The sequence below is a fragment of the Hibiscus syriacus genome, unplaced genomic scaffold (genome assembly GCF_006381635.1).
Source record: "Hibiscus syriacus cultivar Baekdansim isolate YM2019G1 unplaced genomic scaffold, ASM638163v2 tig00110482_pilon, whole genome shotgun sequence".
NCBI lineage: Eukaryota > Viridiplantae > Streptophyta > Magnoliopsida > Malvales > Malvaceae > Hibiscus > Hibiscus syriacus.
In genome coordinates, this window is record NW_024062758.1 from 2,543,911 (window position 1) to 2,565,189 (window position 21,279).

At 32.8% G+C, this 21,279-nt stretch overlaps 1 protein-coding gene across 3 annotated transcripts; it reads right to left on the minus strand.

Moving 5' to 3' along the window:
* Window positions 1-2,882: 2,882 nt before the first annotated feature.
* LOC120128818 (expansin-A4-like) lies at window positions 2,883-20,353 on the minus strand. 3 transcript variants are annotated; one of them, XM_039146442.1, is made up of 4 exons: window positions 20,123-20,353; window positions 19,716-20,034; window positions 19,302-19,616; window positions 2,883-2,897 (listed from the first exon to the last, which is right to left on the minus strand). In XM_039146442.1, the coding sequence occupies exons 1-3, from the start codon at window positions 20,268-20,270 to the stop codon at window positions 19,307-19,309; spliced, it is 777 nt and encodes a 258-aa protein (XP_039002373.1). In that variant the 5' UTR covers window positions 20,271-20,353; the 3' UTR covers window positions 2,883-2,897; window positions 19,302-19,306. The 3 variants fall into 3 exon arrangements, with proteins under 3 accessions (XP_039002373.1, XP_039002374.1, XP_039002372.1); XM_039146443.1 differs by lacking the exon at window positions 2,883-2,897 and adding an exon at window positions 5,171-5,181; XM_039146441.1 differs by lacking the exon at window positions 2,883-2,897 and having other exon boundaries at window positions 19,025-19,616.
* Between the last annotated feature and the right edge of the window lie 926 nt (window positions 20,354-21,279).

Below are 21,279 nucleotides of genomic sequence, written 5' to 3' on the forward strand. Positions count from 1 at the left end.
GACCCCTCTTGGAGGCTATTATAGGTCTATGTTTGTAGATCCAACTTGGGGTTCATATGCTGGATATCTGGCGGGTTCAGCCTCATCACCCATGGTCGCAGCACAGACACCTCCTGTACAGTTTTCACACTCAGCGATGTCTGGGTTTTATGAGTTTTCCCAGTTTTCACAGGCCGGTGGGTTAGTCAATCATACACCTCCAGGGTCCTTATTCTATGGAGGTGCTTCATCATCATCAGCTCCTCATCAACCTAATGTACTTCCTCAGGACGACGACGACGACGATGGTGATGACAGCGAGGAGTTAGAACCAGTGATACGAAGAAATCCTCCTCGAGACCGACAGCCACCGCCCTGCAGAACACATTCGCATCACAGGCATCGATAGATTTTTTTATTATATTTGTATTTACTTTATTTTGTTAAATTGTAATTTTTTATTATTTCTCATTTAATACTTACTTTATTTTGTTAAATTTGTTAGACTTTTTTTTAATGTATTTCAGTTAATTTTGTTTATTACCATTTAATATCAGTTATTGTAATTTGGTTATCATTTACCATTTAATTGTTATTGTAAGTTTATTGCATTTAAAATTATATTTAAATATCAAATTGTTATTAGTTTGATAAAATTTAATGATTGTGCTTGTTTTTTAATCTTCATCAACGATTATCGAATGACATTAACTTGAAGTAAATGCAAATCAAAGTACAAGAATTATTATTTGATAAACAAATACATCATTTCCTCATCAATTGTTACTTGATGGCAACAAAAGTGGACATGTTTTTCTAGTGTGTCCTGGGTTTCTACAATGCCCACATCTTCTGTCTTGTCTAGATCTTTCTCGAATATCTTTCTCGAATATCCATATTGCAATGAATTCGATTGGATTTTGGAAGACCACGCTCCCTCAATAAACTCGGGTTTGGTACAATTGAAAGCCAATCATGAACCTTATCAGGGTCTTTATCATTACCTATGGGGGGAAACTCAAATTCGTATACCTTAAAAACTTCAGATAGTAGGTATACGGGATCCACAAAACGGTTATAGTCTTGACGTGTATGCGAGCAAGCTGCTATCACATGAGAGTATGGATACTTCATAGCTTGAAAAAACCCGCAGTCGCACGTTTTGTCCCTTAGATTTACTCTTAACGACATAGCTTCAATCCCTTGAAGAGGTCGCAGCAACTCTGTGACACGAAACATTTCATGCCTTCTAGAGAAGCTTGTTACAAATATTACATTTGATGCAACAATTTTTTTCTGTAGATCTGCAACTAATCTAGGGTGATAGATATGACCGCCTTGCATCCAGGTTTGAGCTTGTCCCCCGAGCTTCGCAAAAAGCGCCCCCAAACGAGAATATGTAGTCTTTACCAAAGCCGCTACTGGTAAGTGACGTGCACCCTTTAAAGTTGAATTGATTGTCTCTGCCAAGTTGGTCGTCATGTGTCCATATCGATATCCACCATCATATGCGTTCATCCACATTTCTTTATCAATGAGGCTGATGTAATCGTATCCTTCCTCGTTCTTCGCCCTCAAATCTTGAAGCATTGATTCAAACGTTCGAGGAAGTAGTCCGTAACCTGATCAAAAAATGTATAACTTACTAACTTGCTTTCTTTGCAAAATTAAAACGATTGAAAGAAAACAAACTACATCAGTTTCACTTACCCATGCGCACAATTAATTGATGCTCATCATTCTTCTTGTACCTTCCATGATAGTTCACAGCAATGTGTCAGAGACAATACTTATGTTGGACAAAGGGTTGTTGTCACATTGGACCCAAAAACTCCATTGCTGCTTTGATCCCAGCTCCGCGGTCTGAAATGACACAGATGTATGAGGGATTATTTTTTCTCCAAATAATGCAGTTTGATTATTATTTCCCCAAATGGGGTGAAATCTACAGTGTTACATGGTTGCATAGGATATCTCGGCATCTTTAATAGAAAATTTCCCATACAAACCACCCTTTGAAAATCAGTTGGAAATCTCGGCGTTTTTAGGGTGAATTCCCTTGTTGGAAATCCCTGCGTCTTTAGGATTTTAATACAGAAAAAAAGTTGGCATTTTTATACAAATATCAAGAAATTAATTACTTGTTATATTCGTAAAATTTTCTGAAACAATGCCTAATAAGTAATTAACTTATGTTAGGGTGATATTTAGGTAAAAATGCCAACTTTTTCCATTCATTAAAATCTTTAAATATGATTTTAAAAATTATTTTATAACTCGATAAATTTTTATTTTATAAAATAAATACTTGATATAAAACTTTATAAAATTATTTATATTTTAAATTACTTACCCTCAAAGTGGTAATTGGTAGACATAATTATATTGTGTAATTTCATGCAAAAACTAAAATTTGTCGAGTTATAAAATAATTTGTAAAAGTATTTAAAGATTTTAATGCATGAATAATTTTATAAAATATTACGGATCATCATTATTTTGAAAAATGATTTTGCAGAAAGACGCGACACATGCACCGCATAGGATTTGAAAAAATAAATACTAGTTATAAAAATTTTATAAAATTAGTTATATTTTAGATTACTTACCCTCAAAGTTTTCCTAGACTATATTATACGCATATGATTTTGAAAGGGTCAAAAACACATCAGAAAGTGTCAAGTGGTAATTGATAGACATAATTTTATTGTGTAATTTCATGCAAAAATAAAAATTTATCGAGTTATAAAATAATATGCAAAAGCATATTTAAAGATTTTAATGAATGAAAAAAATTGACTCTTTTATACAAATATCACCCTAATAAAAATTAATTACTTATGCATCGTTTTAGAAAAATTTATGAATCTATCAAGTAATTAATTTCTGTTAAGGTGATATTTGTGTAAAAATGATAACTTTTTTTCTGCATTAAAATCCTAAAGATGCGCGTGAAGGGAAAATTTTCCTAAGACGCCGAGATATCCCATGCAGCCATTCAATACTGTAGATTTCACACCACTTAGGGAAATAATAATAGAACTGCATTATTTAGAGAAAAAATAATCCTCATACATTATTCCGACCATTTTACCTTAAATTTCCAATAACTTTAAAAAATAAGAAAATTTGGGCAAAAATCGTGAGATAATGGTGTTGAAAAAAAATTCCTGAGATAATGTTGTTTGAGAATTATTTGCTGAGATAGGACGATTGCTACAGTTCGGACGTTGGTCACCAAGTGATCCAGGCAATGAAGGAGGTCGCCAAGCCATCCTGCGACCTGTGCATGCGCCATGTTGTAGGTCGCCATGCACGCCATATGCATGCCTGCCTTGCATCTTTAGAATTTCAATATTTTTAATATAATGTTCATGTCATGGCTTTCACGTGCATGCTTCATTATTTAATTAGATTTGTTTTATATAGTATTATTTTTATTATTAAATGATATATGTTTTTATTTTATTATTATATTAACATTAATATTTTTTATAGTATTGATATATGTTTTTTTTTTACTTTTTTAAAATTTAATTATTTAATTAGATTTGTTTTATATAATATTATTTTTATTATTAAATGATTAACTTTTATTATCTAATGATTTTAAAAAAAACCTATTAATATATTATTATGTGATATTAATCTTAGATTGACTACCAAAATTGTGATGGTTTGTATAAAATAAGATTGGCAATAAAGAGGCAAAATTCTTGAGATAATGCTGTTGAAGAATTAATTGTTGAGATAGGGCAATGGTATGTTGAGGGCAATGAAAGGGGTAGAGGATAGTGATATCTACCATGATGGTGGTTACAGATTTGGCTTTTTATAAGAAGAAATTGATTGGAGGGAGAATGGTTAAGATTTAGTGTTTAGGGTTTAGAGTTTAGTGCATAGGGTTTAAGGTTTTTAGTAATAATCAAAATATTTTAGAGTTTAGGGTTCGTAAAATCAATAGTTACTGATATCTACCCCTTTCATTGCCCTCAACATACCATTGTCCTATATCAGCAATTAATTCTTCAACAACATTATCTCAAGAAATTTTTTCACATCATTATGTTAAGAATTTTGCCTCTTTATTGTCAATCTTATTTTAAACAAACCATCACAGTTTTGATAATCAATCTAAGATTAATATCACATAATAATATATTAATATGCTATTTTTTAAATCATTAGATAATAAAAGTTAATCATTTAATAATAAAAATAATATTATATAAAACAAATCTAATTAAATAATTCAAAAATTTTAAAAAGTAAACAAACATATATCAATACTATAAAAAATATTAATATTAATATAATAATAAAATAAAAACATATATCATTTAATAATAAAAATAATATTATATAAAACAAATCTAATTAAATAATGGAGCATGCACGTAAAAGCCATGACATGAATATTATATTAAAGATGTTGAAATTCTAAAGATGCAAGGTAGGCATGAATATGGTATGCATGGTGACCTACAGTTATGGCGCATGCACAGGTCGCAGGGATAACTTGACGACCACCATCATTGCCCGAACTACTTGACGACCAATGTTCAAACTGTAACAATCATTCTATCTCATCAAATAATTCTCCAACAACATTATCTGAAGAATTTTTTTTCTACACTATTATCTAACGATTTTTGCCAAGAATTTGAATATATTTTAAAGAAATGAAATGTAAAAGAAGTGGGTACATTTGATTGGGAGTGCAGGTTGCAGCAGGCATAAGGGCGGCTCACCTCATTCATTAAAGTTGATTGACTCTACTTATAGCGAAGAAAATCCAAAGGTTCTGATTAGACCAAGCCGTATAAATTGCTCCCGCATATTGGGCCACCCATGGGATCCTAATTACCCTGCCAGGCCCTTCTTGTCCCCTCCATTTTATTTTCTACATTTTTAAATGCAAAATCATTTCAATTTCCAATTTAATTATTATTTAAATGTACAAAACTTTCGTTTAAGGGTTTTAAAATACAATGTCCAACTTCGATTACTGAACCTGAACATGTCAAAATTTGTATTTTATTTGGTGGATGTAATTTCAAAAATTGCCATAACATTCCTAATAACTTTCTCATAATTTTAATAAGCATTTCCCATTTATATCAATTCTATTTCTAACAATCATATCTAACAAAAATCTCAACAAGAAAAAATACCCAAAGTTATCTTAATTCTTTAAAAATTCTCTAAGTTTCAATTTGAAGCAACATATTTTAAATTCAAGATTATTAAATTATGAAAAACATTTAATTTAAAATTTTATTTATTTTATGGACATTAAATTACAATTCAGTTAATATATTGGAGCAGAAATGAAAGTTCCTCTGCATGAAAACCACCGACATTACCCAAAATCCATGGCAAAGCAACAAAAGTCAACAATATATTTAAGATCTGTGAGAAATTCTCTCTTTTTTAAGAAAAAAAATTATCACTTATTTTATCCTTTAGTTTTAAAATGTATTTTCAATTCCGTTCATCTCAGGATTTAAATGTGTATTTTTCTTTAAAAAAATAAATAAATTCTTTAAATTGTAATTGATTGCTGTCAACACACATTTTCGTCCTACTATCATTCAAACTCCTAAAAATAGGATAGAATTTTGCTAGGATTCAAACTCCTAAAAATAGGATAGAGTTCTACTATTATTTAAACTCCTAAAGATAGGATCCACAAGCATTATAAATAGTCATTGTAACTCACTATTGTAATACATTCGGAGGAGGATATACGAAATACCAAGCAAAAAATTACAAACAACTCGTAGCCATTTTTCGAAGCATTTATATTTTGAAAGGTAAAGTTCATACCTTCGCATGTTATTTTTCCTTACCCTTGCTGTGTTTTGATTTCGAAAGAAAACTGAGAGAAGTGTTTTTGGCCAATGAACGAGAGCGTTTTCGAGATCTATTTTTGTAGATCTAGTCCTCGAGGCTTGTGTTTTTGAAAAACTATTCGGATTTTTATAAATGGGTCGTGTGAATCCGCGTGTTTTGTCGTTTTTTTCTTCGATTGGCTTTTAATTTTGACCCCTAATTCATATTTTATTTTAATTTAACCATTATTATTTATATGTATATATTTAATTATATTTTATTTATTTATTTATTATAATTTTTTTTCATTTTTCTTTGCATTATATTATATTATTTTTCTATTATATATATATATATATATATATATATATTATTTTTTTATCTATGTTTACTTATTTACTATTTTTTTACTATATTTTCCTAACGTTATATATATATATATATTCTTACTTTATTTTATTTTATATTTTTATGATTACTATTTTTTAGTTAATATTATATGTATATTTATTTTTTATTTATTTTTTTATTTATTATTATTACTATTTAGTATTTTATTATATTATACATACATTTTTATATTTTTTATATATTTTTTATTATTTTATTTATACTATTTATTTATTTTCATTATATTTTTAGTTTCTTTACTCTTATTATTATTTTTCTTTTTTAAAAAAACACTTTACCTTTTTTATTTTTTTTGTATATATATTTTATATTCATTTATTTTATTTTATTCAATTTCATTTTTTTTTCATCCAATTATTTTATGTTTATTATTATTGGTTTCATTTATTTCATTGATTTACTCTTTAGTTTTGTTACTTTATTTTATTATTATTATTTTCTTTTAAAATCTTATTTTTAAGGGTACTTCCGTAAACTCATTAAGGGTAAGTAATTCGGATCAAATTTAACCTTTTAATTTAACTTGCAATTTTCTTAATCAAAGACAACTGGAAATTACGTAGTACCGAAAGGACGGTTCAAGGGTGCTAATCATTCCTTGACCGTATCCGACTAACGAACCCGACACATCTTTGGAAAGACGCAGATCAGGTAAGAAATAGGGTTTCCGATCAACCCATTTGTTTTAAATAAATGATCGGTGGCGACTTCAATCCACATTTTTCAAGTCGAAGCCCAATTTCGCGGCCCAACCGAAAGACGGTGGCGACTCCGCTGGGGACACAGGTAAGTGAGTCAGGCTAAGGTAATTTCTAGTTGTCTTTTTAATGAAAATGGTAAGTTTAAATTTTAAGGTAACATTTCGATCCTTATTACTTACTTTTGATTATATTTTCGAGTAAATAGTTGTACTGACCATTTTTTAATGATTTCAGCCCTTAAAGATTTTTCATCTAGGGCTCTAAACCTGAGCTCTGAACCCTATTTTAAGTATGGGTAAAAGCGACGCCTTCGTGTGAATTTATTCACCGTGCGGGCCTAGCAAGTAGCCTTCGGAATTCATATACCTTATGTCTTCGTGTGAATTTATTCACCGTGCGGGCATAAGGGAATGTGTCCTCTCGAGTTTAACTTAGTCCACACAAGCCTGTGATGGGTTTAGGACTAAGGGTCTGGCAAGCCCAAAGGGGCACCGGCAAGGAGAACTCGAGTACAGTTTTTAGAACCTAAACTGGGAGACCATGGAGAATCAGAGCCTACCGCAAAACCACATTTCCGAAACCTAGGATATTTTTACCTTAACTATGTCTTTTTTTCCTTTCGCCATTTATTTATTTATTTTACTAATATTTCTGCCTTTGCGTTTGTTTTTTTTAGCATTTGCATCATAACAAGAGGCTATTGATCCTTAAAAAGCGTTTGTTACACACAAAATAATCTGAATTAATGGACAAAGGTGTTATAATACAAGAGATTAAGAACGCCGAGGCACGACTATGGTCCGAGATGACTCAGAAAGAGAAGGGAGACAGTCTTCAGGGGAACTATGTGTCAGAGCTGGTTAGCTATGCCTCTGTTAGCCTGAAATAGAATGATGTCCAAGAGTTGCGAAACATTTGGGACAGTTCGAAGAATGACAGAAAGCAGAAGTTCAGCCAACGATATGGCGATATTGCCCTTTTACTTCATGTCAAGACTGATGAGCCCCTGCTCCGAGCACTGAATCAATTCTGGAACCCAGGATATAGTTGCTTCACCTTTAACCGAGAGGACATGGTGCCCACTATCGAAGAGTATACCACACTACTGCACTACGAAAGCATCAGACTAGAGAAGACATATATCAAACATATCAAGGGTCAGCCTTTAAAGAACGGACTGTCCAAGATTATAGGGGTTGATGAAAAGTGGGTGACTGATCGACTCTGACACAAAGGTAGCGGGGAAGGAATCGAGTGGATCCATATAAAGCAACTAATGAAGAACCACCCTGATGAATGAAAGACTATAGATCTTTTTGTACTGGGTCTGTACGGTTTGATCATCTTTCCGAAGACCTTGGGGTGCATCGACGCAGCTGTAGTAGAACTATTTGAACAACTTCCAAGGTGAGTCAACCCAACACCGATCATCTTAGCCGAGACCTTTTGGTCTCTTAATCATTGCAGAAGAACTGGTGGAGGAAGGTTCATTGGATGTGTTCAGTTCCTTCAAGTCTGGATTTACAGCCATTTCTGGAAGACTAACGGGGTTGTCTACCGCCGATTCAGCACTATCTATTCACCATTGGGAGAGTTCATCACTATGAAATGGCATGAAGGCACTTCGAAGGAAGAATGGATGAAGGTATTCACTCATCTTCAGGACCGGGATATTACTTGGAGAGCCCCCTGGTTGTTCCTCAGTGACGTTCTTTTCTGATTTGGGGATTCTAACACTGTGACCTTACTTGGACTTTGGGGTGTAGTTGGGTATGCTCCGTTGTTGGCACTTAGACAGTATGGGGCACGTCAGTTTATCCCAGAAACATACAGATTATCTACATCAGAGTTTGTGTATCACAGTGACAGTTATAAGAAGAGGATCAAAGAGGCAGCCGAGTCATGGAAGAAAGTATCCCGGATGGATGTCGTGGCTGCCAGAGATATGCTTACTCAGATTATATGGAGTGACTAAGATTGATAAAGAATGATAGCATCCCGATGCCAGACTGTGAAGACACCCGGACCATGGAGGAACATCTCAGGCCTGTCCCTTCTGAACTTGAGATAGTCAAGGCAGAGTTTGAAGCTGTGAATAATGAGCTGAAACAGAGAGTTAAGGAACTTGAAGCTGAACATTATCAATGGAAACTAGATGTCGATTCTCATAAAGATAGAACATACAAACTGGAAAGAGACTAGAAAAGAGTCTATTTTGAGCTTGAAGACTTGAGAAAGGGGTACCAAGATAAAGTCAAGGATAACTCCTGAGAATCCAAATGGTTGATATGGAGAAACAACATGAGAAAGATGGTAAAGCAATAGCTTCAAAAAGCAAGCGAGTGAGCTTCAGATAGTGCCCTTCGACGGGGGTTTGCAGTGGTGTTTCCGTTGGGAGCAAGCACAACAAAGGGTGAAGGCCAGAGAGGTAGTTATCCGAGATTTCCTGGATCGAGTACAGAAGGCAGCTCGCCATCTACACGGCCTAGCAAGGGAAGCTGGAGTGGTCCGACAAGGCATACTACCAGTGACAGATGAAAACAGAAGACTTGTCAACCTGTTGGAAGCTGTTCGGGGTCTAGAGGATTTAGTCCGAATGTACCTTTGATTGTTTTTATGTCTCTTACAAGATAAAACATTTTTGTCGAAATAAGGATTATTTATAATAATGGGCACTTTTCTGGATCAATGCCTCGAACATTTCATGCATTTTTTTCATTTTGCGTTGTGCATCTACATTTCATTTTTAAGCATTTTCATAAACATGAAATTTCTTCATGGAGGATTCGATGAAGTGGTTTTAACCACACGACACCACATGGAAGCAAGATTGTAACATCAAAAGAAAAAAAACTGAAAACAATACAGTGGGAGCCTGATCATCTAATTGTAGGACAAAGCCTTCCAGGATGATCTAAGAAAAGAATCCCCATATCCTAAGGGCTACGATATTGAAGCTGTTAGCTGTTACCACATAAGAAGTCTCAAACATTCCTCTGAAAACTGTAAGGCGCTTGCCGAAGAAGGGGGCATGGCATATACCATTTACACTTAGAGGATTGTTTTGTTTGAACACGTCTTTGATCTTTCATGTTTGCTTAATCTTTTAAATGATTGAATTTATGCTGCTTTCTAAGGTGGAGCAATTGAACAAATTTTAATCTTTAGTTCTTCGAATATTAAATGAATTAATAATTCTTTTAATTATTCAAGAATTATAGATTTTTGACACATGGAAAGATTAGACCTTTCTTACCATATCTCAAACCCCAAAATAAAATACCTTGATTGTTTGCCCAAAACAACTCGTGGTCATTACCAAAAGACAAAATTTTGACATTACCTCCTTTTAAAATTCTTGAACATTACCTTTATCTTTTTGATACACTCATACCTTTCTTTGAGTCAATAAGATCACACCACTGTCATTTTTAGACTCAAAAATAACCTTTCTTACCATTAAAACCCAAGGCATTGAGTTGTTCATTTTAACATGAGCATTCTTCTAAAGAACCAACTTGGGGCATCTCGCGGGGAGCCTGAACATTGAGACATCTGGGAAAAAAGAAGAATAATTCATTCGAAATAATTCTATCATACATTAATTACACTGTTTTCATGTGAATAGAATTAATCTTGAAAATATATCCCCCTGAGGATACCTCTTATGTGAAGATTTACATGTATGAAATGATGAACGACTTTTTTCTTTATCCCTTCACAACAAGAGAAAAAAATATATCCCTTGTGTCCCCTTTTGAGCCTGTAGTATTTTTCTTCTGATTCAACCCTAACCAAGGATCACCCTCTACACTAGGGGGCAAGGTGGAAGAAATATGCTCACATGAGCGAAGACATTGATTCAGATGAGATATCAAAAGGTGAACCAAATGCCAAGTGCGAAGATTCAATCAGAACAAAAAGGGCAAAAACAAAAAAGAAAAAAAGAAAAAAAGAAGAAAACAAAAAAAAAGAACAAAAATCAAAAAGAAAAAGGGACAAAAAAACACATGCAAAGATTCCTTAAAGACAAATGGTACATCAAGCTTCAAACTATGAGATTGATCAAACACAATCATTCTCGAATCAATGAATCACTTCACTCGAAGATCATAGAGTATCAAGAGAGAGAAACATTTTGAGCAAGATTGAAGGCATCAGAATGAATTGATCATTGGTTCAACACCCTGAAACATTTGTTTGGGCCTATTTATCCTTTTCTTTCATAACCATGAACCCTAGCCTACATTACGTGCCTTAAAAGTCCATTCTAATCATACATGGATTTCTAAACAGAAGAGAATATCTTCATATTTCATCCCGCCCATCAGGATTAATCTTTGTTTGCAAAAAAAAATGTAATTAATGCATGGTAGAGAAAAATAACAAAGGGGGTTCAAGACGTAAATCCTGAATAACGTCTTGAAACCAAAGGAGGATTTGAGTTGAAAACCTAAAAAGGCGGCTCGAATATAAAAATTGTGCAACTGAGGCGATCACAAAAATTCCCTGATAACGCATCGCACAATCCAAATATGACTATGAAAGCTGGGAGTCGGATAACACTTCCAGTAGATGAGCATGCAATCACCCCATCAAACCTTTGAGCATCAAATGCCAAACCTTTGACCAAACACAATAACCTGAGACCTTTTTATCCTTTCCTTACTTAACCATTTCCCAAAGATAGCCTTGATCTTGTCACATGTCAAATAGCTATAATTTATTGAAGGATTAACATTGTAATTAAACATTTGATAACCAATGAACTATAGTTTTATAATTCGTCTCAATTGAAAAACCGTGAAAGATACAATATTTTTCAAAACTTTTGATTAAACATTTTTCGAAACTCTTTATTGATATTTTCAGAACTTTGAAAATAAAAGAGAAAGAAAAACATTTTTTTTCAAACAAGACAATCTCTCTAGAATGGATCTTGGTAAATGACATGTGACTCTTAGACACAAAACTCATGCTCAGAATCAATGTTGAAGCAAGAAATAAGGAAAATTTGGGGCATCTTTGGAGATTCAACATCAAATATTGGGGCATTTTTGGATATTGGGGTATCATTTGGGGATTCAACATCCTAATGCAAATTATTAGACCTTTTTCAAGAGATAAAATATAACCAATTCATGTTACATGCATCTTATGCATACATTTTAGAGCATCATATTTATCATTTTCCACATACATAATTTTTTGCAACTTTTAGAGTCAAGTTTCAACTTCAAGACGAAGGATACTCGATTCAAAAGCACCTTTAAAGATTCATGTTGGTTGCTTAACTCAGCAGCAAGAAGCTACACTTGGACCAACTTGACAGATTGAAAGTTTCTCTCGAAACAACACAATTTGCTCGAGAGTGGATTTCAACTTCACGAAGAATGACATCTAACTCGAAGCCAAACTTCACAATAAAGGGGTCTCCACGATTTCAACTTCACGGCAAAGGGAATTGTGTCCACCCACAACATACAATACTTGGATTTCAACTTCACGACGAAGGATATTCAAGTCAAGGCTCAACTTCACAACGAAGTGGCTATCCGCGATTTCAACTCCACGACGGAGGATATCGTGCCACTCAAGACAACACAAGTTTAACTTCACAACGAAGGGATGGCTGGTTGTCAACAAACAACTTCCCAAATTAAGAGCCAATTTCAACTTCACAACGAAGGATATTGGACTCCAGACAACGCAAGTTCAACTTCATGAGGAAGGGACCGCTAGTTGTCAACAAACAACTTCTCAATTTCAGAGCCAATTTCAACTTCACAACGAAGGATATTGGACTCCAGACAATGCAAGTTCAACTTCACGACGAAGGGACCGCTGGTTGTCAATAAACAATTTCCCAATTTCAGAGCCAATTTCAACTTCACAGCGAAGGATATTGGACTCAAGACAACGCAAGTTCAACTTCATGACGAAGGGACCGCTGGTTGTCAATAAACAACTTCCCAATTTCAGAGCCAATTTTAACTTCACAGCAAAGGATATTGGACTCCAGACAACGCAAGTTCAACTTCACGACGAAGGGACCGCTGGTTGTCAACAAACAACTTCTCAATTTCAAAGCCAATTTCAACTTCACAACGAAGGATATTGGACTCCAGACAACGCAAGTTCAACTTCACGACGAAGGGACCGTTGGTTGTCAACAAACAACTTCCCAATTTCATAGCCAATTTCAACTTCACAGCGAAGGATATTGGACTCGAGACAACGCAAGTTCAACTTCACGACGAAGGGACCTCTGGGTGTCAACATACAATTTCCCAATTTCGGAGCCAATTTCAACTTCACAGCGAAAGATATTGGACTCCAGACAACTCAAGTTAAACTTCACGATGAAGGGACCGCTGGTTGTCAACAAACAATTTCCCAATTTCGGAGCCAATTTCAACTTCACAACGAAGTATATTGGACTCCAGATAACGCAAGTTCAACTTCACGACGAAGGGACCGCTGGTTGTCAACAAACAACTTCTCAATTTCAGAGCCAATTTCAACTTCACAACGAAGGATATTGGACTCCAAACAACGCAAGTTCAATTTCACAACGAAGGGACCGATGGTTGTCAACAAACAACTTCACAGCTAAGGATATTGGACTCGAGACAACGCAAGTTCAACTTCACGACGAAGGGACCGCTGGTTGTCAACAAACAATTTCCCAATTTCGGAGCCAATTTCAACTTCACAACAAAGGATATTGGACTCGAGACAACACAAGTTCAACTTCACAACGAAGGGACGGCTGGTTGTCAACAAATAATTTCCTGATTCCAGAGCCAATTTCAACTTCACGACGGAGGATATTGGACTCGGAACAATGCTACTTACTTGGATTTCAACTTCATGACGAAGGATATCCAATTCCAGGCTTAACTTCACGACGAAGGGGCCACCTGTGGTTTCAACTTCACGACGAAGGGAATCGTGCACACAAGCATCATCCATCTTTATATTGGATTTCAACTTCATGACGAGGGATATCCAACTCAAAGAAGGATTATCTGTCAACAAAGACCTTCGAGTTCGACTATGCTCAACTCCAAGGCACATCATTTACAGCATAACTCAAGGCTAGGAGGGTTATCTACCATCAAAATTGTTGAGTTCGATTCCATTCAGCTCGATGACACATCAATCACACTACTTTCTGGTTGCAGTCGAGGTTTTCAAGTCGAGAAGAGGACCTGGGTTAGCCGTGCCTGAGTGACAAGCAACCATTTTCAAGCAGCATAGCTTAAGTCAAGAAAAGCTATCTGTCAATGAAGATTTTTGAGTTCGATTCCGATCCAAGGTCTTTAAACCGATAAGAAGACCGAAGGGCAACGGGAAGCCACGTGCTGATTCAAATTCCGAACTACGGCTTCAATTTCATATTATTTCAAGATGAACTCGACTTCACGATGGAGGAGTCATCCGTAACTCAATTCGACAGGGAGTTATTAAAACATCAGAGTCAATTTTCAACTCCACTAAACGAAAAGTGTGTCTTTTAATCTTTGCCCTATCCCCGTTACACGACTATGGGCAAAGATGGGCAGCTGTCAACACACATTTTCGTCCTACTATGATTCAAACTCCTAAAAATAGGATAGAATTTTGCTAGGATTCAAACTCCTAAAAATAGGATAGAGTTCTACTATTATTTAAACTCCTAAAGATAGGATCCACAAGCATTATAAATAGTCATTGTAACTCACTATTGTAACACATTCGGAGGAGGATATACGAAATACCAAGTAAAAAATTACAAGCAACTCGTAACCATTTTTCGAAGCATTTATATTTTGAAAGGTAAAGTTCATACATGCGCATGTTATTTTTCCTTACCCTTGCTGTGTTTTGATTTCGAAAGAAAACTGAGAGAAGTGTTTTTGGCCGATGAACGGAGGCGTTTTCGAGATCTATTTTTGTAGATCTAGTCCCCGAGGCTTGTGTTTTTGAAAAACTATTCGGATTTTTATAAACGGGTCGTGTGGATCCGCGTGTTTTGTCATTTTTTTCTTCGATTGGCTTTTAATTTTGACCCCTAATTCATTTTTTATTTTAATTTAACCCTTATTATTTATATGTATATATTTAATTATATTTTATTTATTTATTTATTTATTATAATTGTTTTTATTTTTCTTTGCGTTATATTATATTATTTTCTTATTATATATATGTATATTATATTATTATTATTTTTATCTATGTTTACTTATTTACTATGTTTTTTTACTATATTTTCCTAACGTTATATATATATATATATATATATTCTTATTTTATTTTATTTTATATTTCTATGATTACTATTTTTTTAGTTAATATTATATGTATATTTATTTTTCATTTATTTATTATTATTATTACTATTTATTATTTTATTATATTATACATATATTTTTATATTTTATATATATATTTTTATTATTTTATTTATACTATTTATTTATTTTCATTATATTTTTAGTTTCTTTGCTCTTATTATTTTTTTTCTTTTAAAAAAAACACTTTACCTTTTTTATTCTTTTTGTATATATATTTTATCTTCATTTATTTTATTTTATTCAATTTCATTTTTTTTTCATCCAATTATTTTATGTTTATTATTATTGGTTTCATTTATTTCCTTGGTTTACTCTTTAGTTTTGTTACTTTCTTTTATTATTATTATTTTCTTTTAAAATCTTATTTTTAAGGGTATTTCCGTAAACTCATTAAGGGTAAGTAATTCAGATCAAATTTTACTTTTTAATTTAACTTGCAATTTTCTTAATCAAAGACAACTGGAAATTACGTAGTACCGAAAGGACGGTTCAAGGGTGCTAATCCTTCATTGACCGTAACCGACTCCCGAACCCGACACATCTTTGGAAAGACGTAGATCAGGTAAGAAATAGGGTATCCGATCAACTCATTTGTTTTAAATAAATGATCGATGGCGACTCCAATCCACATTTTTCAAGTCGAAGCCCAATTTTGAGGCACAACCGAAAGACGGTGGCGACAATTGCGAATGCACATTTTAAATAATACCAATGAAACATTTTGGAATTAGTTAATTACATAAGCCCTTAAAACTAGATATGAGAAAAAAGACAACACAATGAAATGAATAGTTCTTGAGATCCTCACACTTTTATAAATAAATAAAAACTAATCTATTTTTTTTACTTTTAATAAGGCCTTTAAACCTAAGAAAAAAATAAATGTTATTTTTTCAACAAAAATAATAGATAATCGTTGTTTTAGCATTGACATGATAGTTTATGAAGTTGTTCGTAACGATACTTTTTTTTAAAATTATTTATATTTATTTAAGCCTAATGATTGGACCTGTGGGTTAAAAATAAACACCAAAGCACGAACTTGACTTGATTAGGTGGGCTAGCCCATAAATAGGTGTATTTAGCATGCACGTGATTATGATGGCCTAGCCCATAAGCAGGTATATTCTGGAAAGATGTTGCCTACTGAGGGCATTGCTCGTTTTTAGCATGAATATGACCGGCGGGTAGGGTTTATTAATCAAGCTCTTTCCTTTTGTATGAGAGTCAAATTATGAAGTGAAAACAAGTGCAGTTTATGATTGTTAACACTGAAGGATGGTATTGAGTTGTTCATTTATTTACAAGCACAACACAGGAAGTTGCCTCCCATACTCATCTCTAAGCGAAAAGGGCTGTTAGTAAGCCATGTGAATTCAGTCCACATATGTGGCTGAGCTGATATTGGTATTTGATTTATGTTTTATTCATGTAAGATATTATAGATATTCCCATTGTTTAGATTTTTTTATTCGAAAGAATAAAGGAGGAGTATTTCAAAACATACATACGAGAATAGTTGATAAGCATAAAATCCCACCCCAAATATTCTCACTTGTTTGTTGCATCAAAGAATGAATCTGACACCATCCAACCAAAACTCAGCCAAACTTTTTTTTTTTTGAAAGTAATTGAACTTTAACATCAGTCTAGGTTACTTGACCATTAATATTTTACCTAAATTCAACCCAACTTGATTTAATTATAAAATACTAATAATTTAGTTCAAATTAGAGTTTAAAATGAAATATCCCAAACATAAAATAATCTAAAATATGAAAAATACAGATTGAAATTGATCCAATTCAAACTTGTAATTATCCAAGTAACATGTGTACGTATTGCATGCCAAAACAAAAGTGATAGAAAGTACATGAATGCTATCCTAATTTCTGTCTCGGCCTTGGGGAGTCCAAAAAAGTTTTCCAATTGCAAATTACACGAGGAATCCAATGAGGCCTTTCGGCTATGAAAGAGAATGAAGAATCTATCTTTTCTCCATAAAAGATTTATGTCACCATTTTTTATACTTTCGTAGTAGACGAAAGACAACTTGTTAAAAAATTCCAAGTCTTTCAAATCTTGTATATACAAATTAAATAAAGAATAAACATTTTTAGTTTGATAAAGGGCAGCTTCGCATGGTTTTTGAAAAGTCATTTTTAAATGTACGGTAGAAAATAATTTTTTAAAACAATGTTGTTTAGAAGTATAGTTTAAAATTTATCTGTCTTAGATTGTTGTTAAAAAATGATTTTGAAAAGATAAAATGTCCATTATAGATATTATGTTTTAAATTAAAATATAAAATTTAAATTATATTTACACTTATTGATACTATAATATATAAAATATATCATTTAAATTGTAATAAAAATATTAAAAAAATATTTTAAGATAACTCATTAATTATAATAAAAATGTATATTATAATAACTAACTATTAATATTTTAATATATAAACCATGATTTTTTTTATTTTTAAATAATTAAAATAAATTATTTTTTAAGGATGTTAATATTTAATTATTAAAATAAAATGATAATTGAGTGGAGTCCATATATTAATAAGGGTAAAATTATAATTCTCCCAAATGTAAAGTTAAAAATGAAAATATTATAATTTCTAGCTTTTGTGGCTGGTTTGAAACAATAATAATTTCTTTTTATTTTTTATCCGTTTGACATAGATTTTGCGATTTAAACGAATTTTTTTAACTAAAAATACATTTAAAAAGTCACACCAAATGGGACAAGAACAAAACTCTATTATGTTTTAACATATTCAAAATAAAAAAAAACTATTTAATACATAAACTATGTGAACTAAAATTTATATAATATTATTTACTTAATAGTTTAAGATTTATGATTTAATATTTTAAACTATAAAGTTTATGTAAAAATGAGTATGTTTTATAAATTCTTTTTCACGGATCAGATGTATTAAATAATGAATTAAAAATTAAATCTCCAATGAAGTACATATAAAAAATTAAAATAATATTTATCCATTTTAAAACTTTAAATTCTTATATAAATAATTTTTAATATATTTACCATTTAACCATAAATAACATACCCACTAAATTTATAAGTTTTAATTAATAAAATTATTTCATTCAAAATGACGTATTAAAAAATTAACCAATAAATACACTCTTATATATATATATATATTATTTATATAATTTTTTTACAATTAAATCTGTCAAATATATCTATCATTTTTGAAGATTAATTTTATTATTTTTCTTATTTTATATAACTTGAGATTAAATTTATGTATTAAAATTATGTGTTTAATAAATATATAACAGAAATTATGCGAAATAAAGAAGAAATAACTTGATACATTTTCATATATGAGAAGTATCACGTGCGTCAGCCTATTATACGGCGCTACAGGAAATATTATTATTATTTTTTTAATATTTATGGCAAAAAATTTATCTAAAACATTATTATTTCTACCAGAAATATTATTATTGAACGCTTTATCGGGTTTGGTAAAGCGCTACCTAAAATATTATTTTTTTACCGAAAATATTAATATTTAGCATTTTATCGAAAATATTAAAAATTATTAATATTTTACGTAAAAAAACAATATTTTAGGTAAATTTTTACTAGAAACATTAAAAAAATACTAATATTTTTTATAATATATTTCTTTAACTTTATATTAATATTGTGGTACGGCATAACTTCCCTCGTATCACAAGTAATCTAATCAATATGCAAACACAATAAACATTAGTAAATGACAGTTTCTTTCATTAAATTAAACATATAATAGAAAAGAAAAGTATTAAAGCTGCGGGCTACAACTTCTTTCCAAGCCACATCAGCCCCCGTTACATTCAACTTTTTTTAACTCTCTGTCTCACCCTTTCACCCAAGGAAAGAAGAAGTGAAAAGCCCATTACAGGAAGAGGTAACAACCCACTTTCACTCACCGTCAAAAGTCAAAACAATCTTAAACACGCACTTTCCCTACCAAGTATTTAAACCCCAACACTTAAAAAAATACATGTTTTAGACCCTGAAATTTTTACCCGTGAAAGTTTGACCAAACTGCCAATTAGAAGGGACAATGTTCCACGACGTAGAAGTTCTACGATCACTGCCGGTGACCCTAAATGAAAGAGATTGACCGACCAAAACGGCGTTAGATTGCCAGTTCTGACCCCAGTTTCGGCTCAAGCTCATCCACCCTGTTTTGGAACCTTTAACGCTTGCCCTCACGATGTCACCGGAACCAGCCACGTTGGTGATTAGAACCAAGTTGAAGTAACGGAAACCGTTGATCGTGAACCTTATTCCACCCTTCTTCCGGCATGGCACCCTGACGAAGAAGAAAGAAAATTAGTTTAGATGGATTCTTGTTCTGTTTGTTTCGCGGGAAAAGTGAGATTAGAGACTTGAAACAGGGGAAGGTCTTTACCTGCGATAAGAGACGGGGACAATGCCGGCACGGTACTCGGCAATCTTAAGGAACATGGGCATAGCGAGATCGAAGTGAGGACGAGGGGGGTTACACCATCCGCCATTATCGCTGGGCAGAGCATAATTTGGAGGGCAAAAGTTGGTTGCGGTTATGAAAATGGAAGGGCTGCCGGAATGGCACCATTGTGGTTCACTAGCGCATTTGATCTCAAAACAGGCACCGCAGCTGAACCCATTGTTGAAAAGAGCAGTGCTCAAAGCTGCTGTGTTCACTCCATAGCCTTGGCTGTAAAGGTTTCCATAGCCACAAGCTCCACCTAAAACTCACCAAAATAGAATTATTTATTTGCAAAAAAAAAAAAAACAGGGTTTAAGAAATTAAATGGGGGATAATTTGTGAAGTACCCATTGTCCCAGAAGCATCACTGCCACCGTAGAAAGTGGCATGGGCGCTTTGCCAAGCACCGCCGGAGTAAACACCGGGGATTCTGGCTTCAACAGCTTGGAGAATGAGGAGCAAAGGAATCAGGCCAGTAATACCCCAGAATGACATATTTGACTAAAGAAGCAGAGTGAAAAAGATAAAGGATGAATTTAGGTATGAAAGGGGGTGATGAAGAGAAGGCGAGTGTGTGAAGTGGTATTTATGGTGTGGGGGAGAGAGAAAAAGGGAGGGAACATATAACATAACATTGTCAATAAAGTGGGAAATTTTGCGCATCCCAGATTGTGATTATCTCCTTAATTTCTGCACTTCTGTTCTCTTGATAATTACAGCAGTCAGATTTCCTCCCCCTTTTTTTTATTTCATATTGGCGGTAATCCCATTCAAGTTCAGCCATATTAATATGTTTATTTTACAATAGTATAATTTAGAAACAAATTTCACATTTTATTTTGTTTTTCATCCCAATAATTGTTCAACCATGATTCAATATCACAATTTATTTTGTTTTTGCAAATCTCAACAGCAATGATTGTTTAAATTTTTATTTCAAACTCCTACGGCGGTAAACAAAATCTAACGAAATAATGAAGTGATTAAATCCAAAGTTTTCCCTTTCTTTCTTAATGACACGATTAACCAAATTGGGATATGGTGGAATAATGGGCATAAAAGAAGTTTGGTGGTTACCTGCCCGGTTGATATCAAATTGGCTTGCTTCAGTTACAAGTTGTGCCACTTCTTTCTTTGCCTACCTGCCCCCAACAATATCTTCCTTTCCTTTTTCTTTTATTCCATTCCCTCTCTTTTTAAAGCTTCATCAACATACACATTTGCTTCACTTATTCGCTTATCACTACTTTTTAATTCAATTCTATAAATGTTGTAACAATCAAAATATTAATTTACTTAATTTTTAAAATCAATCATAAAATTATATGATTTTCTATTGAAAAAATAAATAAACAATTTATTCCAATGATGGTGCATTGGTGCCCATCTTCCGTCATCTAATGCAACATTTATTTGGAACAAAAAATATATTGATTTTATGAAGAAATGCATTTAATTCATTTATGTGATTGGAAGATTTCCCCTCCATTAAATTGTTCATTAG

Coding starts and splice junctions, on each gene's coding strand:
- LOC120128818 (XM_039146442.1), bottom strand. CDS start 20,270: ATGTCATTCTGGGGTATTACTGGCCTGATTCCTTTGCTCCTCATTCTC. Junction 20,035..20,122: donor TGATGCTTCTGGGACAATGG/GTACTTCACAAA, acceptor GGTGAGTTTTAG/GTGGAGCTTGTGGCTATGGA. Junction 19,617..19,715: donor GTCCCCGTCTCTTATCGCAG/GTAAAGACCTTC, acceptor CTTCTTCGTCAG/GGTGCCATGCCGGAAGAAGG.